Genomic DNA, 18,638 nt, shown 5'->3' on the forward strand with positions numbered 1-18,638 from the left:
TGCATAGGTGCATAATAGAGAAGCATTTGCCTGTTTTATTTTGTATTCCCTTCCGCTACGTGGCGCCCGACTGGTTGGGACGCCTCCACCTCGCGAGAAGAAGACCGTAGTTGCGGGAAAACTGAAGCGGGTGGATGCAGCACGAAAGACTCTGAAAATACAAAAATACAAGGTAAACATTGATACATGCGTTTACAAATTGTCAGCCAGTGGTGTTTTTATATAAAAGAAACGTGTCGTGTATTGTGTGCATTTGTCGCGTTGTATTTTCGTCAATTTTATTCTTAAAGGGGCAAACCTAAGCAACGTTACTCAACATGAGGGTCGACGAGAGGTTAGTTGTCAACAATGAAAAGTAATTATAAAGTAGTAAGATTTTAAAAAGTCAACAATAACATGCTGGTTGTAAGACGATATATGTTTTTAATACCGTTTCTATATTTTCTTGATAGACCTTAGCTGTTCGCAGATTGCACCACCATTTTTCTTCAAAGCCATTTCCCCTCATCTTAGGGGGCGGTGCCATTTCTTATAAACACTTGAGCACGTTTTGTTGAAATGGTTTGAGCTACATTTCTGTTGTGGTCCTCGTTTCTCTTTTACAGTTTTATAACGCTTTGAACTTTATTTTATATTCTACAATAACTACTATATATCATGTATTTTATAGTTTTAAAATGAAAACACAAGATAGCCCAAAGGCAGCAGATGTCAAGAAAGGAATTTCTGTTCTTTGGGAAACTTTGCAGTGTCCTATATGGTGAGACTGACATATTTTTTAACAATTTCTACTAAAGTATACAGTCTTTTAAAGTTTCTCTTTCTTATTTTTCTTGATTTAAAAATAGTCTAGAATTAATGACAGCTCCTGTATCTACAAAATGTGACCATCAGTTCTGCAAGTAAGAATAAATATATTTAGAATAGTCATTTATATTTTTATATTGCAACTGACCGCCATTCTTTTGTTTGTTAGATTTTGTATGATGAAACTTTTGGACAACTCAAAGCAAAACAGGGCAAGTTGTCCTGTGTGCAAAGCCAGAGTAACCAGAAGGTAAAAACAATGAATGCTACTACATCAATACTGTAATCCACGATTTAATATAAAATTGTAACATCTTCATTGCACTTTAGGAGCTTGCAAGAGAGCCCAGGTTTCAAAAAACTTGTTGCAGGTTTGCAGGACATGATACAGGCATATGAACATGATACTGGGAGTAACTGTAAGTCCGCATGTGTATACAGTTTATATGTTGTTGTTTGTGCTTTCCAGACCTAATTTAGATTTGCTTTTCAGATTTTACAGGACAGATGCTTCCCAAACATCCAGCAGTGTAAGAAATTAAACTCTCAAATATAATATTATTCTGAGCTGTTGCTCACATCTAAATTGTTTACTCTTTTCAGTGTTACAGATGTGGTTGTACAGAAAAATACTAGGACAAATGAGGATCTTGTGGAACTTGAAAATTTGGAAAAACCTTGCAGCGAGGATGCCCCAAAATCACAATCCTCAACAATAAAAGGTACAATTTTAACTTGTGTAAAGGAAAAGGGCAATATCCGATAATCCAAGCATCACTGTACAGTTTAATGTAATGTTGTTTTTCTTTTAGCTCAAAATGGATTTGCCAGACTCATGGGACTTGAAGACACAAGCCCATTGACAACAGAAAATGAAGGGCTGGATAGTGGACTTGGGGAACCACCTGCAACACCAGAGAAAAAATATGTCACCCCAGACATCCTTGAGTTAATAGCAATAGAAAACCAAGCTAGTGAAAATGCCCAACCCACACACAAAACTAGAGTCCTTATAAAATGCTCTGATCTGCCACCGTTGATACTTGAGGAAGAGAATGCTGAAAACAACAAAGATGATGAGGAAGAACATGATGATAGTGAGCTGCCTTCTAAAAAGTCTAGAAAAAAGCACAAAAAAGATTCTGGGCCAGATAAGATACTTAAGCGGAGGCAGAGGAAAAGTGTGGAAAAAGTGAGAGAATGGCTTATGAATGTCCCGAATAAGGAGGACATTGAGTTGGACAAGCTAGACAAGGACGCACAATATTTAGATGACTCCGATAGTTTTTCATCTTCTTCAACAATAGATCTCAAGCAACATAACTATGAGAGCTTTTTGAATGAGAAGGAGGGAGTGACAAAAGCCCTAGAGGATCAGGTATTTGGTGCAGTCTACAAAAGAGGGAAGAAAAGAAATGGCAAAGAAATCTCCCCACCTCCTGATATTTTAACTCACCTCAACTCAAATGATGCAATGGATCAACAAGAGGATGAAGCAATAAACAAAAGTGACACAGAAAAGGAGCCTGATCTTAGAAACCTTGTAGATGATAACAGTGAGTTTTTCAAAGTGGTTGTACCCTTGGATAAAGAAGTCCATAATGAATCATATAGTGACAAACAACCACAGCAAGAGTTGGATGAGTTGCACAATGTCAGGAATGAATGTAAAGAAAAAGAAGATTCTCCTTTGCGTAAAACTGGAAGCCATAAGAGGAGAGGAAATTCTCGGAAAAAGATGTGTAATGAATTAAAGCAAGTTGACATTGATCTACAAGAACAGGCAAAAATGGAGCCAGAAAATGGGGAGCAGAAGAAAACGGATAAGAAAAAAGGAAGGCACTTGAAGTCATCCAAAGTCAAGTCTGGTCGAGTCACAAAACCTCTTGATTTAGTTGAAGTTCAAAAAGGTGAGACTGCTCTGATGGAAGAACCAAAGTCTAAGCTGGAATCAGATCAAATTCATGTTCATATTGAGAATTATCCAAGCAGTGAGGAACAAGAGGTCTCTGTTGTAAAAAGCACTAGGAGGAGCAGGAGACTTCAAAACTTTGTGGAGGAGATTAGAGTAAGTAAAAAGAAAAGTCACTTGAAGGGTACCAACTCTTACCAAGGAAAAACTTCTGAGGAGGTTCAGGTTGTATTGGCAAAGAATAATACGTCTCCTCAATGTGCAAATACAAATGGTTGTATTTATGCAGATGATTTGGGAGGAATAGAAAAAATTGGGTCTTATGAGAGCCCAAACATTTTGAAACCAACGCAACCTCTTCAAGAAGTCCCAAATGTTGAAATACTGACTGAAGATGCTTGTTGTGAACCTGATGCACCAGATTGTCCTAAAACATCAGGCGAAGACATCAATACTGTTCAGGAAAGTGACATTCAAACTGATCCAAAGAATGTTCAGTTGGAGTCAATGGGATGCGATGATGAAATCGAAGAGCAAATGGAGGAGGACAAGAGTGACAGTGAGATAGACACCGAACAACTTCTTAGGAGTTTTAAAGCCACAAAAAGGAAATCATTTCATCTGGAAGCACCAAATGTTAAAAGAAGTTGTAGCTTGGACGAGAGAGATGCACAAAAACCTGAAGATGGTGATTTTATTTTGAGAAATCAGGCCGTAGTAATTGAAGAGACGCCTATCCAATATGCTTCCCTCAACCATTCCAATTCGCTGTTTAGTGATGTGATACCACCATCTCCTACACATGCACAAAACGAAGCACAAGACGGATCTGACATGCCCAGTAACCCTATTTCCAATAACTGCTCTAATAGTTCTTCCAGTCTTACTCCAAATAAAGTTTCAAAACTGGAAACACCAAGTTATCATCTGTCCGTCATCCCTCATATAGCTGACTCCGGGCTTCATTTTACAGCTGGAAAATTGTCTGACAGTGTAGGGCCCAAGAAGCAATCTACAAACAGACCTTTAAAATGCACTCACATCTCAGAGAGTCTACATTCCAAATCTGAAGACAACAGTGTTTCCTTGTTGGATCCATCAACAACTAAAAATCTGTCCCCCGGCAACAAGTCACAACATTTATTAAATACTGATTATTCCTTAACCCCTGATGGCCTTTTAACACGACCTTTCTTGAATGAGAAGCTAGCACAGAGTCACGGAAGCAGCAGCACCCAGTCCTCCATACAAAACAACCCGAGGAGGAGAAGAAGCCGGAGACTGGAGTCTTCACCTGAGCTAGACAGCAGTGGATCAAAAGAGGAATTGCCAAGTCTAGCCCAAATTCTAAAATGCAATTCAAGTAGTAGCCGGGATAAAAGTCAACAGGAAAATGTAGCCTCCATTGAAATAAATGAAGGTTTAACAGTTGAGAGAGACCAAGTGATTCGGCCACCACCATGTCCCAGCCCAGACTATGTAAACTCAAGTCAGGCATCTGTTGACTTGTTCGGCACACCAGAAGAATGTAAGTATCTAAAAAATTGTATATGTTCCATTGATTAAAAATATTTTAACATTAAATTTTGTTTAAATTTCTGCCTGTAGCAAGTGGCGTTCCAGTGAATAATGCAAGTATCTCAGTGGAGATGTCACAGTTGTCAAGTGAAGTTCTAGTTACACAGGTAAATATAGAAAATATTGAACTGTCCCATACTGGTCTTTGTATTCAGTTGGTTTCTAGATTTCTTATGTTTGCAAAGTTGGACTTTGAAATAGGGGTAGAAAATGCACTGTTATTAGTCCTTTATTTAAAAAGGTCTACTTCTTGAGTGGGACCTGTAAATTGAAATAAACAATACTACTACAGCCAATGCTATATTGTAAATCTGATGTTGACTCAATTTCTCATCAAGGAAAACTCAATAGATCAATTGATAACAAGCATTCGATATTCGATATCTGATTGTTAAGACCCAGCTCATTGGGGTGAGGGAAGTAACAAAACAAAAAAAAACTGATGAAATTAAATCCATGTGTCAACATAACTATCCATGGAAAAAAATGTATTTTAGAAAATATACTTTTCTAGACCATGTGCTGTTTTTCATAGTCTCTTTTGTTGATGCACTTCTCCCACTTACCTGTAGAGGGCAGCTGCCTCATTCCCCTTAGACTGAGCTGTCAGCTGCTGGATGACAGACTGCGCCTCTCTGTGAAAAATGTGGCCCTCAGCAGCTTTTCTAAATTGCATTTCATTTACGTTCGAGAAGGCGCGGCTGTGGAGATGATTTCTGTTTGCTCCCTCGTTCATCTTAGGGCTCTTCTGCTTTTTATCTCTCCTTATTTGACTGGGAGGTTTCACGCCCCAGGGTTCAGACTGAGCTCCAAATTACACTCATTTGTACAGGGAAATACCAAAAATAAAACTGTATTTCTATTTTAAATGAATGCAACTGCCGAAACATATTTCTCTAGTTCATTCATACTAAAATTGTGATACAAGTACAAGTAAAGCACAAAGACTTTCTGTTTTTGATGGAAAAATAGGAAGCTCAGAACAATTTTAGATTTGATGTTAAAATTTTAGAAATGTGTTTTGAAAAAAACAGGTTACATTTGCAAAAAGATTTTTCTACCTTAAATTGTTAAAATGATTGCCTTAAAGCTTTCTATGATTATTTTGAGAAATAATGATTAGGTGTGAAATTGGTTCCTAGTAGAAAAACATCTAATAACCCTATTTCAACAAGGCTGTATTTATGTGTATTTTTCACTGGACCATTTCTACAGTTTCTCTATACAGTTTCTGTCTCATTTCAACCATTTTCCCCGACTTGATCATTATTACTTGGAATAATGCCAGTACAGACCTGCTCTGAGCGTCCTTGTTTAGCTTTGGAAATGTTCAGCTCTCCTATACGTTCTGCTAATAAAATGCATCAAAGACTAACCTGTAATTATTTTTATGTTAATCTTTTTCTTCTTGCAGCAAAAGGTGGAAATGCAGAAGGAGCTGGTGAGGCTGGAGAAGTTGATGGCCTTGGTGTCAGAGGTGCTCCATGAGAAAGAGAACGGTCCAGAAAATGACACGGAACAAAATGGAGAGGCAAACGGTGAGAAACATTTGAGATTAGTGTAATATAGAAATATAATTGTTAATTTAGAATAGGCCCTCCACGTATAGAAATGAATCAATTTTATCTCTCTGTGTACATGTATTATTGTGACATATCTGCTAATAAGGGCAATAAGAGTCTCTGCCAACTTTGTCCAGTTTTTAATAATTAGCAATGAAGATTACTAATTTGTGAGTGTATACGGGAAGGAAATAGTAGAATATCACAAATGAATCATCTTTGTTTTTGTCCCTTTTGTGATCTAATGACTAATTAATTGACTAGAAAAATAATTGTTAGTTACAGTCCAAATTGCATTGGTGGAGGGCTTGTTTTTCTACTTGCTAAATGTATTTTTATTGTTCCAGCAGCCCCAGAGCCCACGAGACCACAAGCATCTAATGAAGATACAGGACAAGACTCTGAAAAGTAAGATTAACGATTTTCCTTTTGATTTTGTATGCTCTTTATCTATCCAAGAATTCAGTATTTCTCATTTTGGTATTTACAAATAACCAGAGAGTTACAAGTCAGTGTTAGTTTTTAGTTTGTCCCATGCCTACATATGGAGGGAAGGGCTTGTTAATATGCAAAAATTTCCATACTTTTTACATTATTTCCTTTTAGCTATTTATTTACAAAATTAAGCAATATTTTTGTAAATCCAAATTAAGTCAAACAATAGGATATGCAAGTGGCATGTAATTACTTTTTCTTCAGTGTTTAAGTGAAGAAAAAAGTTGGGACCCCGGATCACATTGGAGGCGGCTTCTCGAGAGGACAGGCGGATAATCTCGCTAATGAACCCAGAATGTGCTTATGCCGTAGCAAATAAAAAAGTCATTACAGGCCGCAACTTGTATGTCATTTAGAGCACTTAGAGAGAAACTTGGGTTGCCACGGTAATTTATCTCCCCAACCTCCTGCCTCGCTAAGTGCAGAGATGAAAACAAAGCCAGCATTGTATTATGGAATATGACTCTGCACTATAAATATGACAGTGATTATTTCATGAATGCACTGGTGAAATCGAGAAGAAAGAATTGCAAATGAATTGTGAGGCAAATTCTCATCAAGCTCTTATCGCTCAGTGTGCAGGTAATTTAAATATAGACACAATGGGAGTCATCTGTGTTGGAGGAGAGAGAGGAACTTAGGAGAAATGTAGAAAACCCGGGACAATGTACATGAAATATGACAGTTCTATTGAAAATGATACAGTCTGAGGCGTAATGGTTTAGAAGAGCTCAAAATGACTTTTTGGATTCACTATAACTAGCTGTGCAGCAGCCAAACAACAAAATATTGGGCAATAAGATATAATATATATGATAATAATAATAGCAAGAATTACAGATGTAGAAATAAATTAGTTTGTAGTGGCATTTTAAAGATCAAGTACAATCACTTATTTTTTTGTTCTTAGGTGTTTCCATTTTTGGCCAAGCTGGTTATACAATTATAATTTAAATGCTTATTTTCCAGTAATGATCCTCCAAGTTCAGGTCTAAGAACTCTGAGGCGACCATCTGGAGTCAAAGCTGCCACTAAGTCCACTATAGCAAAACATGACCCCACTACAGATACTGGTAAAGTGATGTGTTTCTATTGGCTTATTGACATTAACTTCAATTAGTTTTGTCCACATAGCCTTTAATAATCTGATATAGTTTTTATTTTAGCCCAAAGTTCAGCACACAAAGATCTGGCTGCTGCTGCTGCTACAAAGACAGTCGCCACATCTAGTTCAACCCAAAGTCATAAGACGCGTGAGTGTCTGTCTGAAGACAAAGAAAACCAAGAGAACGAGACGAGAAAACCCAAAATGGTGCTGGTGTCGTCTGGACTGGGGCCCAGTGAACAGGTCCAAATCGCTGCTTTTAATTCAATTTTTTTAATGTGCATGTTGTTGTCGTGGATTGTTCTATAAAGTGTTGTTTTCTTTGCAGATAATGGTGAAAAAGTTTGCAAAGAGAATTGGTTCCCGTGTGGTTTCTCATGTAATGCCAGATGTTACTCACATCATAATGCACACAGGTACCACCTAGTACCATTGACTTTACTTTTTTGACGAACATTTTAAGCCTAAAATGACGAGCCTCACAGCAGCAGTTATAGAGAGAGGGGCCACAGTATTCCAATGTAAGTCATTGGGAGCCAAGGTCAGAAGGAGCCGGCATGCAAACTTCCTATTTGGAATACGGTGGCTAGTGCATTACCTATGTTCATTTATATATACAGTCTATGGCTAGTACCCATTATAAATAAAAAAATATATATACATAATAGGACTGTATGATATTGTAATAAAATAGCAGGACTGGGCATTTATGATGGTAAAAAACCTAATCTGTAATAATCCTATTTTGGTAATAATTGTATATTGTAATTATTGTAACGCAGTGCTATTTGTATCATGCAGCTTTATGGCCAAGGCATCTGTCCTCACATACTCCTTATTGATCAGCTTTCATTTGGCTCCGAGTGACTGACAGAAGGATTTCTATCTGTAAAGTGCGATCTCTTTTCTAGCATATCAATCACAATATGCTAGAATAATCATTTAAAATATAGAAGTACAGGAAAAGACTAATATTATTACCATTGTACAACATTTGAACTATATACTCTTAATTATACTTCATTTTACAGTTGACATGTTCATGGTGGCAGCTTGTACTGAGTGACGTCTTCTGTGTGATCCGCCTGTGTTTCTCTCACCCACACACTCTGCCCTCACTCATATGCTTGTTGCTAATTACCCACTGATAGATTATTTTTAATTTCAAAGCTCGTCAAAGTGCCACATTAACGACTGAAGAAGACGTCTGTTTTTAATGTCAGTCGTTACCTGGGCAACGAGAAGCTGGAAACAGCTCATGATTTCTCACAAGACACTCATATCAAACATTGTTTTGACTGAGATTTAGGCCTGTCACGATAAATATTATATAGACTTATTGTTTACTATATGAAAGCTTGAACAATATATTTTTGGGCTCATTAGTTATTGTGCGTGCATTTTATTTGCATTACTGGGAGATTTTGGGCTATTTTTGGCTATACAAGATTTGACGCGTAAAAAGATTTAAGTAATAACTTCTGTGACTCATTACAGATGCAAACTAAGTACTAAAGTATTTCATTAGCTGATGTGTGTGGGTTAAATCTGCTTTATTGTGTCAGTGGTATAAATTAATTGCAGTATTATCATTTATCGTCTATATCTACTTCAGCAATATATCAAACTTCATTCTTTAATGTACATTATTGTACATTATTGTATTCATGCTACTTATATTGTTTTGGCTACAGTTACACTGAAGACATTTTTCTGGCTGATGCACATTGCACTAAAACTACCTCATATCAATCTCTATTAAAAGTCTACCTGCCCAACGACAGGGCTGTGGAGCTCGTTGTTAGGCAACAACAAATGCCAAATGTTTAATTATACAGTGATGATGAATGTAAAGGCTGCCTCATTTGTGAGATAAGTGGCTCCAGTAATGAAATTGAGTCGTATATTCAGTGTGCTTAAGCAGTAACTGTTAACTGTGATAGTTAAATCATTCTTCCATATTGATATTGTGATACTTGAGCTTGTGAAACATTATTGTTATTGCAGGGTGCTGTAACAATATTTAACAATAAATATTGTTTTGTTTTTTAATACATATATATATATATATATATATATATATATCGGTCATCAAGCACCACTAATCTTTTGTTTATTTGGAAAATAATTGTATGCAGTTGGACTTTGCTGTAGTTTTCCAAAGGGATATTTTTAAAATGTATTGGTCTTAATTGTGATACCAGTATATCAGTTATGGCAGTATCACCATATCAGTACTGAAAGCCATTTATTGCCTATTGTTTTGAAGAGTACCCTGAGATTCCTAGCCCTTAAAATTAAACTATAATCTGAGGAGCATAGAACACATGGATATAAGGAATTTAAGGAATTAAATATATGCCCCTTTTAACAGGGTTTCTAAGAATTAAAAAAATGAAACTACAAGTTTAACCAACCTCCATGAAACCAGACACCAAACATTTCAATTCATTAAGCTTTTGGTCTTTCAAGTCATACATTTTGCTTTTTAAACAAATAAAAATCTTTTAAAAACATTGTGTATATTTGCTGCGTAATCACTGTATCTTTCTCTTACAGATGAGCAGCTGGTTTGTGAGCGCACACTCAAATACTTCCTTGGCATCGCTGGACGAAAGTGGGTCGTAAGCTTTCAATGTAAGTCACTTTAGCTCTCTACTCTTTGTTACTGAACAGTCAACATAATGGCTTACAAGTGTGACGTAATTGTCTAACATATCTTTGCTTTACATAATAATCTTGAATCTTCCCTTTCCGCAGGGATTTCTGAGTGCTTCAAACAAAAGAAGTTGCTGGATGAGGTCTGTAAGCCTCTGCTGTACTTTAAAATGTGTATTATTTTTATAGTCGGAATACATTTCTCAGAGATTTAATGTGAACTAAGGGACTATGATGAAGCCTCTTGTATGGGTTGTTGTGATACCTCATACATTATTCGTAATCTTTTTGCTTTAACTACCCTAGCATCTGCCACTGAGCTATGCACAGATCAACATTTGTGATTGTCATTAATTTAAAACCTCAACCTAGATCTGCTATTTATGATATAATAGATCTCTGGATTGAATGTCAAAAACTTTACATTTTTGGCCAGCCATGCAAAATTTCAATAGGGATACAGTGGCAAACGAAATGTAAAAAAGTAAGCCGCTACTGGTAGATTCATGTATCACACTATAGAATCAAATTACTTGTAAATGCACGCTATGTTTTAGTATTTAACATCTTAAAATATCCATCGGTTTAACATTTGGCTAACTCAAAATTCTAACAACACAATCATGAACTCTGTAGCAATTTGACCCTGTTTATGTCATGGTTAAAAAAATACAAATGTATATGAATGTTTGTTATTCATTTTATTTATTTTTTTAACAGAGCCTGTTTGAAGTAAAGGGAGATGTAGTGAACGGTCACAACCACCAGGGGCCCATGCGAGCACGCACCACAAATGATGACGATGTAGGTTTTGGTCTTGATTGTGTGTACAGTTCTGTGTATTCCTATTGTTACAATACTACAAGGCACTAAACTACAGTTAATCCAAAAATTGTCCAAAGATATTTTTTTATGTCATGGTCCTGAACTAACAAAATGTAATGCAAAATGTCAGACAATATTGTCACCTTTTATTAAGTTAATACCTTTATCGTCAAATATTAATGTATAGAGAACCAAAGCCCAAAATGATGGAACACATTTTAGTAATTGTTTACATTCTTTTTTTGTCAATCTTTGCAGCATTTATCTCTAATAATGATAATCCTAGCCGAACATGTTCAGGGAGGTTGTCTAGTGGGCCAGGCTTATTTAAGATATTGTCTTCAGTTTTTTTTAGTATTTGTTTACAATTTACAAATCCTTTTATCAAACCCAAACCAAATTGATTTATTCTTGAAAACTTGGCTAAGCATTAAACTGTAATGTGACAGTTGGTGAAACAAAATGCAAGCATCTCTATCCCTGCTGTTCTCAAACAACCACATGTCGCTGAAAGATCCAACAAAAAATATCCAATGGTGAAAACATTACAAGTAATACACATTGTGAGTTAAAATGTAAAAAGTTAAAAAATCTTTAAAATTCAGTAATATTTCTAAGATTGTAAAACTGTATAGCTATAATGGGACCCCAAATAGCAGTTGATCCTGCAGTTTCTGGGTATTGCACCAGCCTGTTAGACCCAGGACCTTTTGTCAAAATGTGATGGTGATTTAGCTCATGGGGTACAGCAGGCAGCACTGAGGGGGAAAATTGGAAGTGTCTGGGTGTCATGTCCGCCGCAGCGCAGCCTTTGAAGAACCTCTGCTAATTGAATTTACTGCTAATTTCAGCCTCATTTAAAGGGCTTGAAAACGGCATGGTATTTCATATTATATTCATATTTGCATTTTGACTCTTGCCATATATAAAACCAGAGAAGAGACATATGAATAAAACAGCAATAGCCAGAAAACCAGTCAATAAGGATTTATTTACATGTTATCAACCAGTCGCATCTAATACCTTCTGAAGGACAGTTTGTGTTGTCTAAATTAAAATCTGTAACAGAAACATTTGATTTTGCAAAGCACCAGAGGCTAATGTTCTTTATGTGCGAGTGGGAGATATCAGAAATTAGTTTTATTTTCTCAACACTAACTTGAGTGTCTATCTTCAAATCTAGTAAACAAGACGTCCTTGTCAGTTGCTTAGCCCACGATTTCAAAGATGTTTTAAAATAGCCAGTATATTTTTATGGGATCACTTGTGGTATTGGGTTTAACTATGTTTTCAAAATATGTCATTTCTGTGTTTGTTTTAGTTGCTGATGAAAAGATACAAGATCTGCTTTGAAGGGCCTTTTACTGACATGACCACAGGTAACTCCTTGAATGTAGGGGACAATTTTCTCTTAGTCTCTAAATTTAGCTTGGTCTTTTCCGACACTCGTAATTGCTTTGATTTCCACTTGTAGCATCCCTCTTCTTTTCACACACTAATTATGATTTACTGTGTTGAAGCAGTGTTTTTGAGAGATACAACTACTGCATGCTTCAAAATAAAATGTGTAATTAAACTAGAAATTAGATGTTTATTTGTCATTCACAAGTGTAAAAGTAAAACCATCTACTTCTTGCTTGATGAAGAAAAAATTGCAACTGTTTTGTTATGCTAGTGCAGTTTACTAGTCGTGGGTCAAATGTAGAACTAAATTACAATACAGTAACAGTGCTGTATAAATCTATACATTTCCTTGGTGATAAATGACTCCACCAGACCAAGTCGCACATCAGATGTATTGGGGACACAAATGCATGATTTAATTAAAGGTGTTTCTGGAGCATTCCGGGCAAAGCGTTAACATCTCCATGAAGACGAACAGGTGGTGGACCCTCCACTGAAAAAGTGACGTAATGCACCTAAAGAATACATAGCAGCCATGTAAATAAAGTTAAAATTCAAACATACCGGTATATTGCCCTGTAACTAGCATCAGAAATCCCATAAAGCAGTCCGTCGATCATGTGGGTCCCCCAAATAATTGACACTACATATGTATTTTAATGTTTTTTTTTTCCTTAGATTCACATTTTAGACAATATATAATTATGCCTGTAGGCTTAATAATAATATAAAGCAATACATTTAGACTAATATCTTACCTAAGGTTGATTTCAAACTTAATTTTATTTTTATGCTTGTTTTGTGAATAACCTTAGGGGGCCTCCTGCAATGCCTCTGAATCCTCCCAGAGGGCCCCAAACCGCTCTTTGAGAACCACTGTTGTAGAGTCACTGTCTTGAACCTCGTGGAACTGTTAAAGTGACTCCTAATGTTCCAAAATCAATATATATCAATATATTATTCACATTTGTCAAGGTAATCATACTTACAAGAGAGTTATTTTGGCTTCCCCTGTACTGTAGCTGAATGGACAGTGGGATCATGGGTGAAGGTCCCATGGGTCACATTACTTAAAGAGCTCCGAGCTGCAGTTCGTTCGTTTCCGTTTTCCGTAAAGTGCTCCTGTAGCATCCTTACCACACCCCCTCACGCTGCCGCACAGATCGATGGTGCTTTGCTAATGGCTGAACATCTGCTCACACACTTTACAGACTTTTCATTTTTATGTGACACAAACATACGGCACAAAAGATACCTGCCAAGTAGTGTTAAATTGGACAGCTATGCCTCTAATTTACTTTCAGACTGTACACAAATTTGGCTTCCCATATTCAGATTTCTGTAGTTGAACTTGTTATGTAGATATTTTTGATTGACCTTTGATATGTCTAGATTTTTTTTCCTATTTTGTCTGAGAAGCACACATTGATTTAAGTGCAGACTGAAGTATTGACATGTTTTCCATCGGATCAAAGCAAGACTGAAATGTCTACTTCATGCCTCCCAGGAAAGGCAAGCTGATGTTTTTTTTTTTTTGTTTTTTTTGTTTTTTTTTTCCTCAGATTGATCAGTCACAAGTTTGAATTTGATTTTATTGAGCTATTAATAAAAACACGTAAAAAATTCTTCCAATATTAGTTTCCTGAAGATGAGCAATACCCAAATTTATCACCATTTAAAATAAGCACATTTATCCATCCTTATTATTTTACTGAGGATTGCGGATCTCTCCATTTAAAAGACCCAAGCATTGCCAGTTATAAATGACTGGATGTCTTACCTGATCTTAATTTAAAATTCTGATCTTAATTTCTTGAAATCTTAAAATCATAATTTTTTTTTGTTCAAACGTCAAACCTGTTTTATCGCTGCAAATCCACCTACAGGTACCAATAGAGTCACCTGAACTACCATCTAAACCCTTAATATAATATAGAAGCGTTTCATTTCAGCTTATTCATATTTGTCAATCTTGATATTGTCCTCTTCTTATATTTTGTTTGGTGTGCTGTGTGCAGATGAGATGGGGTGGATGGCAGAGCTGTGTGGAGCCACTGTAGTGAAAGACCCATCTGTCCTGGATGGGAAACAGGTAATGGTGCCAAAAACTCTATACCTAAATTACTAATAATACTGCTGTGTTGACACATGTTGTCATCATCATCTTAAGTGTAGTAACAAACAGGAGCAGAGGTAGTCTACCATTCCTTATGTTTGTGTTGCTATGTTTATTTTACCTTTATTGAAAAAAATAAAATAAAAAATGTCAAGATTATGCGCTGTAATTTCCTTTAGTTGCAGTTACAAAATGGTGATCTAGATTCAAAAGTGTAACTCAGACAGATAGAAATAAATTTAGACCATAAGATAGGAAGATACTAAACCTAGAATAAACACATAAATACTTGGGACTGCATAAATGGACAGACCATTCTGAAAAAATATTTTGTCTGTCAAATTTTGTAATTATTATCATTGGCCACAGATGAATGAATTTTTAAGATTATTCACAGTAACTAAATGACCTCCTCTGATGCCGACTCACAAAACCCAGTTTACTTAAGTTGTCTCTGGGGTTAAACTCGTCAAACAGGGCCATGAATATGTGCCACTGCAATTGAAATGTTAATTATTTGTACTAAGTAAAAAAAAAAAAAAAAAACATCTCCCTCCAACAATTACAGAGACTGTACATTCTTCATTTATGGTCTTATCCTATATTGTGTTCTATGTGGTCTGTTTTTATAATGGGTAATTGTTTATTCCCTTTTGTTAATCAGAAATCTCGTCAGCTGATCGTTGTGCAGAGTGGATCAGATATTTCTGCGTCCAAATACAATAGTGAGTCTTATTTTATTTTATTTTTACTTGTATGTCCTTGCATGACTTAACATCGCTTGAATCTTTGTGGAGAAGAATAATGCACCCAAACATAAAACTGTACACCTCAAAATGGAAGGTTAAAAAATGGGTACCACTTTAACTACACCTTAATTAGCCCTAATAAAGCATGAACAAAGACACAATGAACAAATAGTTAAGAAGTCAGTACTTAATTAGGGGGTTAGGCTGAGTATTAATGATATTAATTAAGCTTGAATTCTTTTTCTTTTTTAAAATGTACACATTTTATTAAGGCTATAATAAGTGTAGGTTCATATAAAGTGTTACCAAAATAAAATAAGTGCTACACAATAGTCTCATGGTTCAGGCTGCAGCATAATGCCACAATGCCAGGCTCTCTGTTTGCAGAGTTGTCTTTCCCATCTTAACTCCCATCTTCCCTCTTGTCAAGGAAAATCATAAATGTCATGGAGAGCATTTGCTAGAAACATTCTCTAATTATGCACACTGTAACTATATTGTACATTTTTCAATTTTGGGGGATAGCTCTGCTGTGGGGTTTTTGTGCCAGTGGCATAAATTAGTTTCTGTATTATCATTTATCATCTATTTTGTTATCTTGACAGGCTTACTCACATCTAGTTATCTTGATTTCTTGACTAGCTTTAAATTAAAACCAATAAATCTGCCACTAAAGTCCTTTGCTCTGTTAGATGACTTACCCAACACAAGCTAAAGGGTGAGTCAGAATCCTTGGCAGTTAGTTTCTGGTCACTAAGCTTATGTCCCCCGCCTGTGCACCTGTGGGCCCATTAGTGCACTGACTCAACGGCATGCCGCCATTCGCCAAAAGGGAGGAGAGAGATGGAGAGATAGAGAGCGAGCGTGCAGAAATGGTTGGCAACCGCTGGCAGCTTCAATGAGACAAGCTTCCCCGATGTCAGCGCTGCCAGGAAAAGCAAGTGTGAAACTAGTTGGGTAGCGAGAAATAGAGAGACATGGCCACAAGATATGTCAGATTGGCGTCAAGGGTGACATGTCTGTACAAGTGGGCCAAAGATTCAAATCAATGCCGTATGTGGCTGCTAACGGTTTACATAAGTGGTCTCAGTGCTGGCTAATTTGTACTTCTGAATATTTAATGCATCTTTTATCTGTTTTTTTGGTGCACATATCTCAGGTAATACAACATGCTTTTCAAATGCCTTCTCCAACATAGTGTGCCCTCCCCCTTGTGTGCTCTGCTCCATTGAGTGTAATGGCGCTTCTTTAGTCTTGACACGTATCATAGGTCATGTAAAGTGCAAATCAAAAGTTAACATGCAACAATCTCCTCTTAATATTGAAGTCAATTATTGCTACATGATTACAGTGGTATAAATCAATTCACTTTCTTAATTGGAGGCACTAGAGGCAAAACTCATTTTTTCAGTTTTTGTTTTCAGGTCAGTTTGGTCTCTTCCTATACAAGCTTTTATGTGGACACAGCAGAATTGTCCACTCTGCACTGAAAGATGTTTTTTAATTTAATCAACTTGCTTCCAGAGAGTTATATGGGACAGTGTATATTGAAAAGCTGTCTGATGATGAAAAACAGATAAAAACTATTTATTTGCAGAAACTACAGAAAGTTTCAAATTGATAAACTTAAAATTTAAGATTTTTTCCTATTCACCTGCTGTGTCTTGCCTTAATAAAGTTGGTCTGTATCCCACAACCAATCCAGTCCTATTGGAATCCGTATCGGAACTGGAAATGGATCAGTGCATCCCTAGAATTTACTGAAAACAGCATTTATTTCCTTAAAATAAGAAATAAGACAGAACTCATCTGAATGTGTGTCATTTATTGATCTAGTAACTACAGAATAAATAAAGTTCAAGTATTATGAGACTTTCTGGGCCGTCTATCAGTAGTCTTATTACATACATTTTTACGTGCATCACATGTATTTTCTTTACATACAATTGTTAGCTTCTTGCACACTTTTGTTTGTCTAATTCATTTAGTTTCACCTTTGACTTGTTTCTTGGCATTCTTGCACTGTTCTTGGCAGTGTGTCTTAACCAGTTGCATTCATAGGTCATTTAAAAATCATCACAATAATTTCTCAAATAATTAGGTTCACTGGTCATGTTGCCTTTTCAAAATTAAGTTATGCTGTGCTCAAGTTTAATTGTTAATCTCTGAATTTGGGTTAAGTAATTGAAATGTTTTATCAATCCAAAATAATAAAAGCCCCCCAACACATTTTTTAAAATCTGTATAACATTAATTGTAACCATAATTTTATAGGACAATAATGAAATGTTTACAAGTCAGTAAATTATGAAATCTGTTCTTTATTCCTGTAGGTCTTTCCAGAGTGGCTACAGTGGTGACTCGCGGTTGGCTCTTGGATTCAGTATCGGCGTACACTATAAAAAACTGTAAAAACTACACAATTTAACCCTATCATCACTACACTACTCCACACGTCTATTGTCATGTTCCGTCAATGCTGTTTTTAAACTCTCTTAAACCTGGTTTCACAAAGCTCTGTCTGATGTACTTGTAAATTGTGATGTACATAAAGATAAAGAGCTGGTGTAGTTTTATTTTTCCAACACACAGTTAACTATACAACACATTTCAGTAAAGGGCAGTTTTGAGGTCACCGTGGAGATGTATTCATAAGTTGTATGCTCATCAATACTGTTTATTGATCATAATGTGTTATTCTGGGGTCATAGCTCGCTGCATTAGCCATAACACACTGCACATACGTTCCCTGTATTGACTTGACATTTAGAATAGTTTCCAGAAATGTATAAACCTAGCCGGTATATTCATTTAGCCAACCAATTGCTATCTGAAAGTATGAATTTTATTAAAGGTGCATTGTGTAACTTTTCAAATAGAGGGTCTGCCATCTGCTTGTCTCCATGGAGATGTTATTGCCTTGTTTGGAATGTTTTGTAGTATGGCCTTAAACCCTTCTATCATCATGAAGACCAAACCAGGCCAAGTTACAGGTCAGATCTGTGAAGAGGCAACCCCTTACAGTCAAAATTTCAAGGTTTTTTTTAGGTTTCTTTGAGCAATATAACAACCTGTAATTGACTAAATGTAAGGTAGAGCTGTTTAATGTCATATTGTAGAACATTCAGCAGAGTAATGACATATCCATAGACACAGGAAAGTTACACAGTGCACTTTTTAAACTCTTGCTTTCTTGTTTCCAAAATGCCAGCTTTGGTCACAGCAGAATATCTAGTTTACCAAACCTGGTACAGCAATGTTCTTTCTTGAATTATTGAACATTTACTGTTGCTATAATGACTACGACAGATTAAGACCCATGGAAACACTAAAGTACCCAATTACATTCAACTCGGTGACAATGAGGTAAACAAAAAGGAAATTAAATTTATATTCATTACAGAGTGAGCTGTGTTTTGGACTCATT

The 18,638-nt window shown here is 36.2% G+C and overlaps 1 protein-coding gene across 3 annotated transcripts; it reads left to right on the top strand.

Annotated features, from left to right (window-relative positions):
• The first annotated feature begins 74 nt into the window (after positions 1-74).
• Positions 75-17,777, top strand: LOC110154390 (BRCA1 DNA repair associated). 3 transcript variants are annotated; one of them, XM_055150605.1, is made up of 21 exons: positions 75-172; positions 671-760; positions 849-902; positions 977-1,057; positions 1,138-1,226; positions 1,301-1,337; positions 1,411-1,529; positions 1,620-4,247; positions 4,328-4,404; positions 5,712-5,835; positions 6,207-6,267; positions 7,324-7,427; positions 7,509-7,702; positions 7,788-7,875; positions 10,019-10,096; positions 10,220-10,260; positions 10,838-10,921; positions 12,264-12,321; positions 14,365-14,438; positions 15,127-15,187; positions 17,545-17,777. In XM_055150605.1, exons 2-21 carry the CDS (start codon positions 678-680, stop codon positions 17,637-17,639), a joined length of 4,230 nt encoding a protein of 1,409 aa, XP_055006580.1. In that variant the 5' UTR covers positions 75-172; positions 671-677; the 3' UTR covers positions 17,640-17,777. The 3 variants fall into 3 exon arrangements, with proteins under 3 accessions (XP_055006580.1, XP_055006582.1, XP_055006581.1); XM_055150607.1 differs by having other exon boundaries at positions 7,521-7,702; XM_055150606.1 differs by having other exon boundaries at positions 6,210-6,267.
• The last annotated feature ends 861 nt before the right edge of the window (positions 17,778-18,638 follow it).

Source organism: Boleophthalmus pectinirostris, unplaced genomic scaffold, assembly GCF_026225935.1.
Source record: "Boleophthalmus pectinirostris isolate CB_2022bp ecotype Guang Dong unplaced genomic scaffold, ASM2622593v1 HiC_scaffold_14, whole genome shotgun sequence".
NCBI lineage: Eukaryota > Metazoa > Chordata > Actinopteri > Gobiiformes > Gobiidae > Boleophthalmus > Boleophthalmus pectinirostris.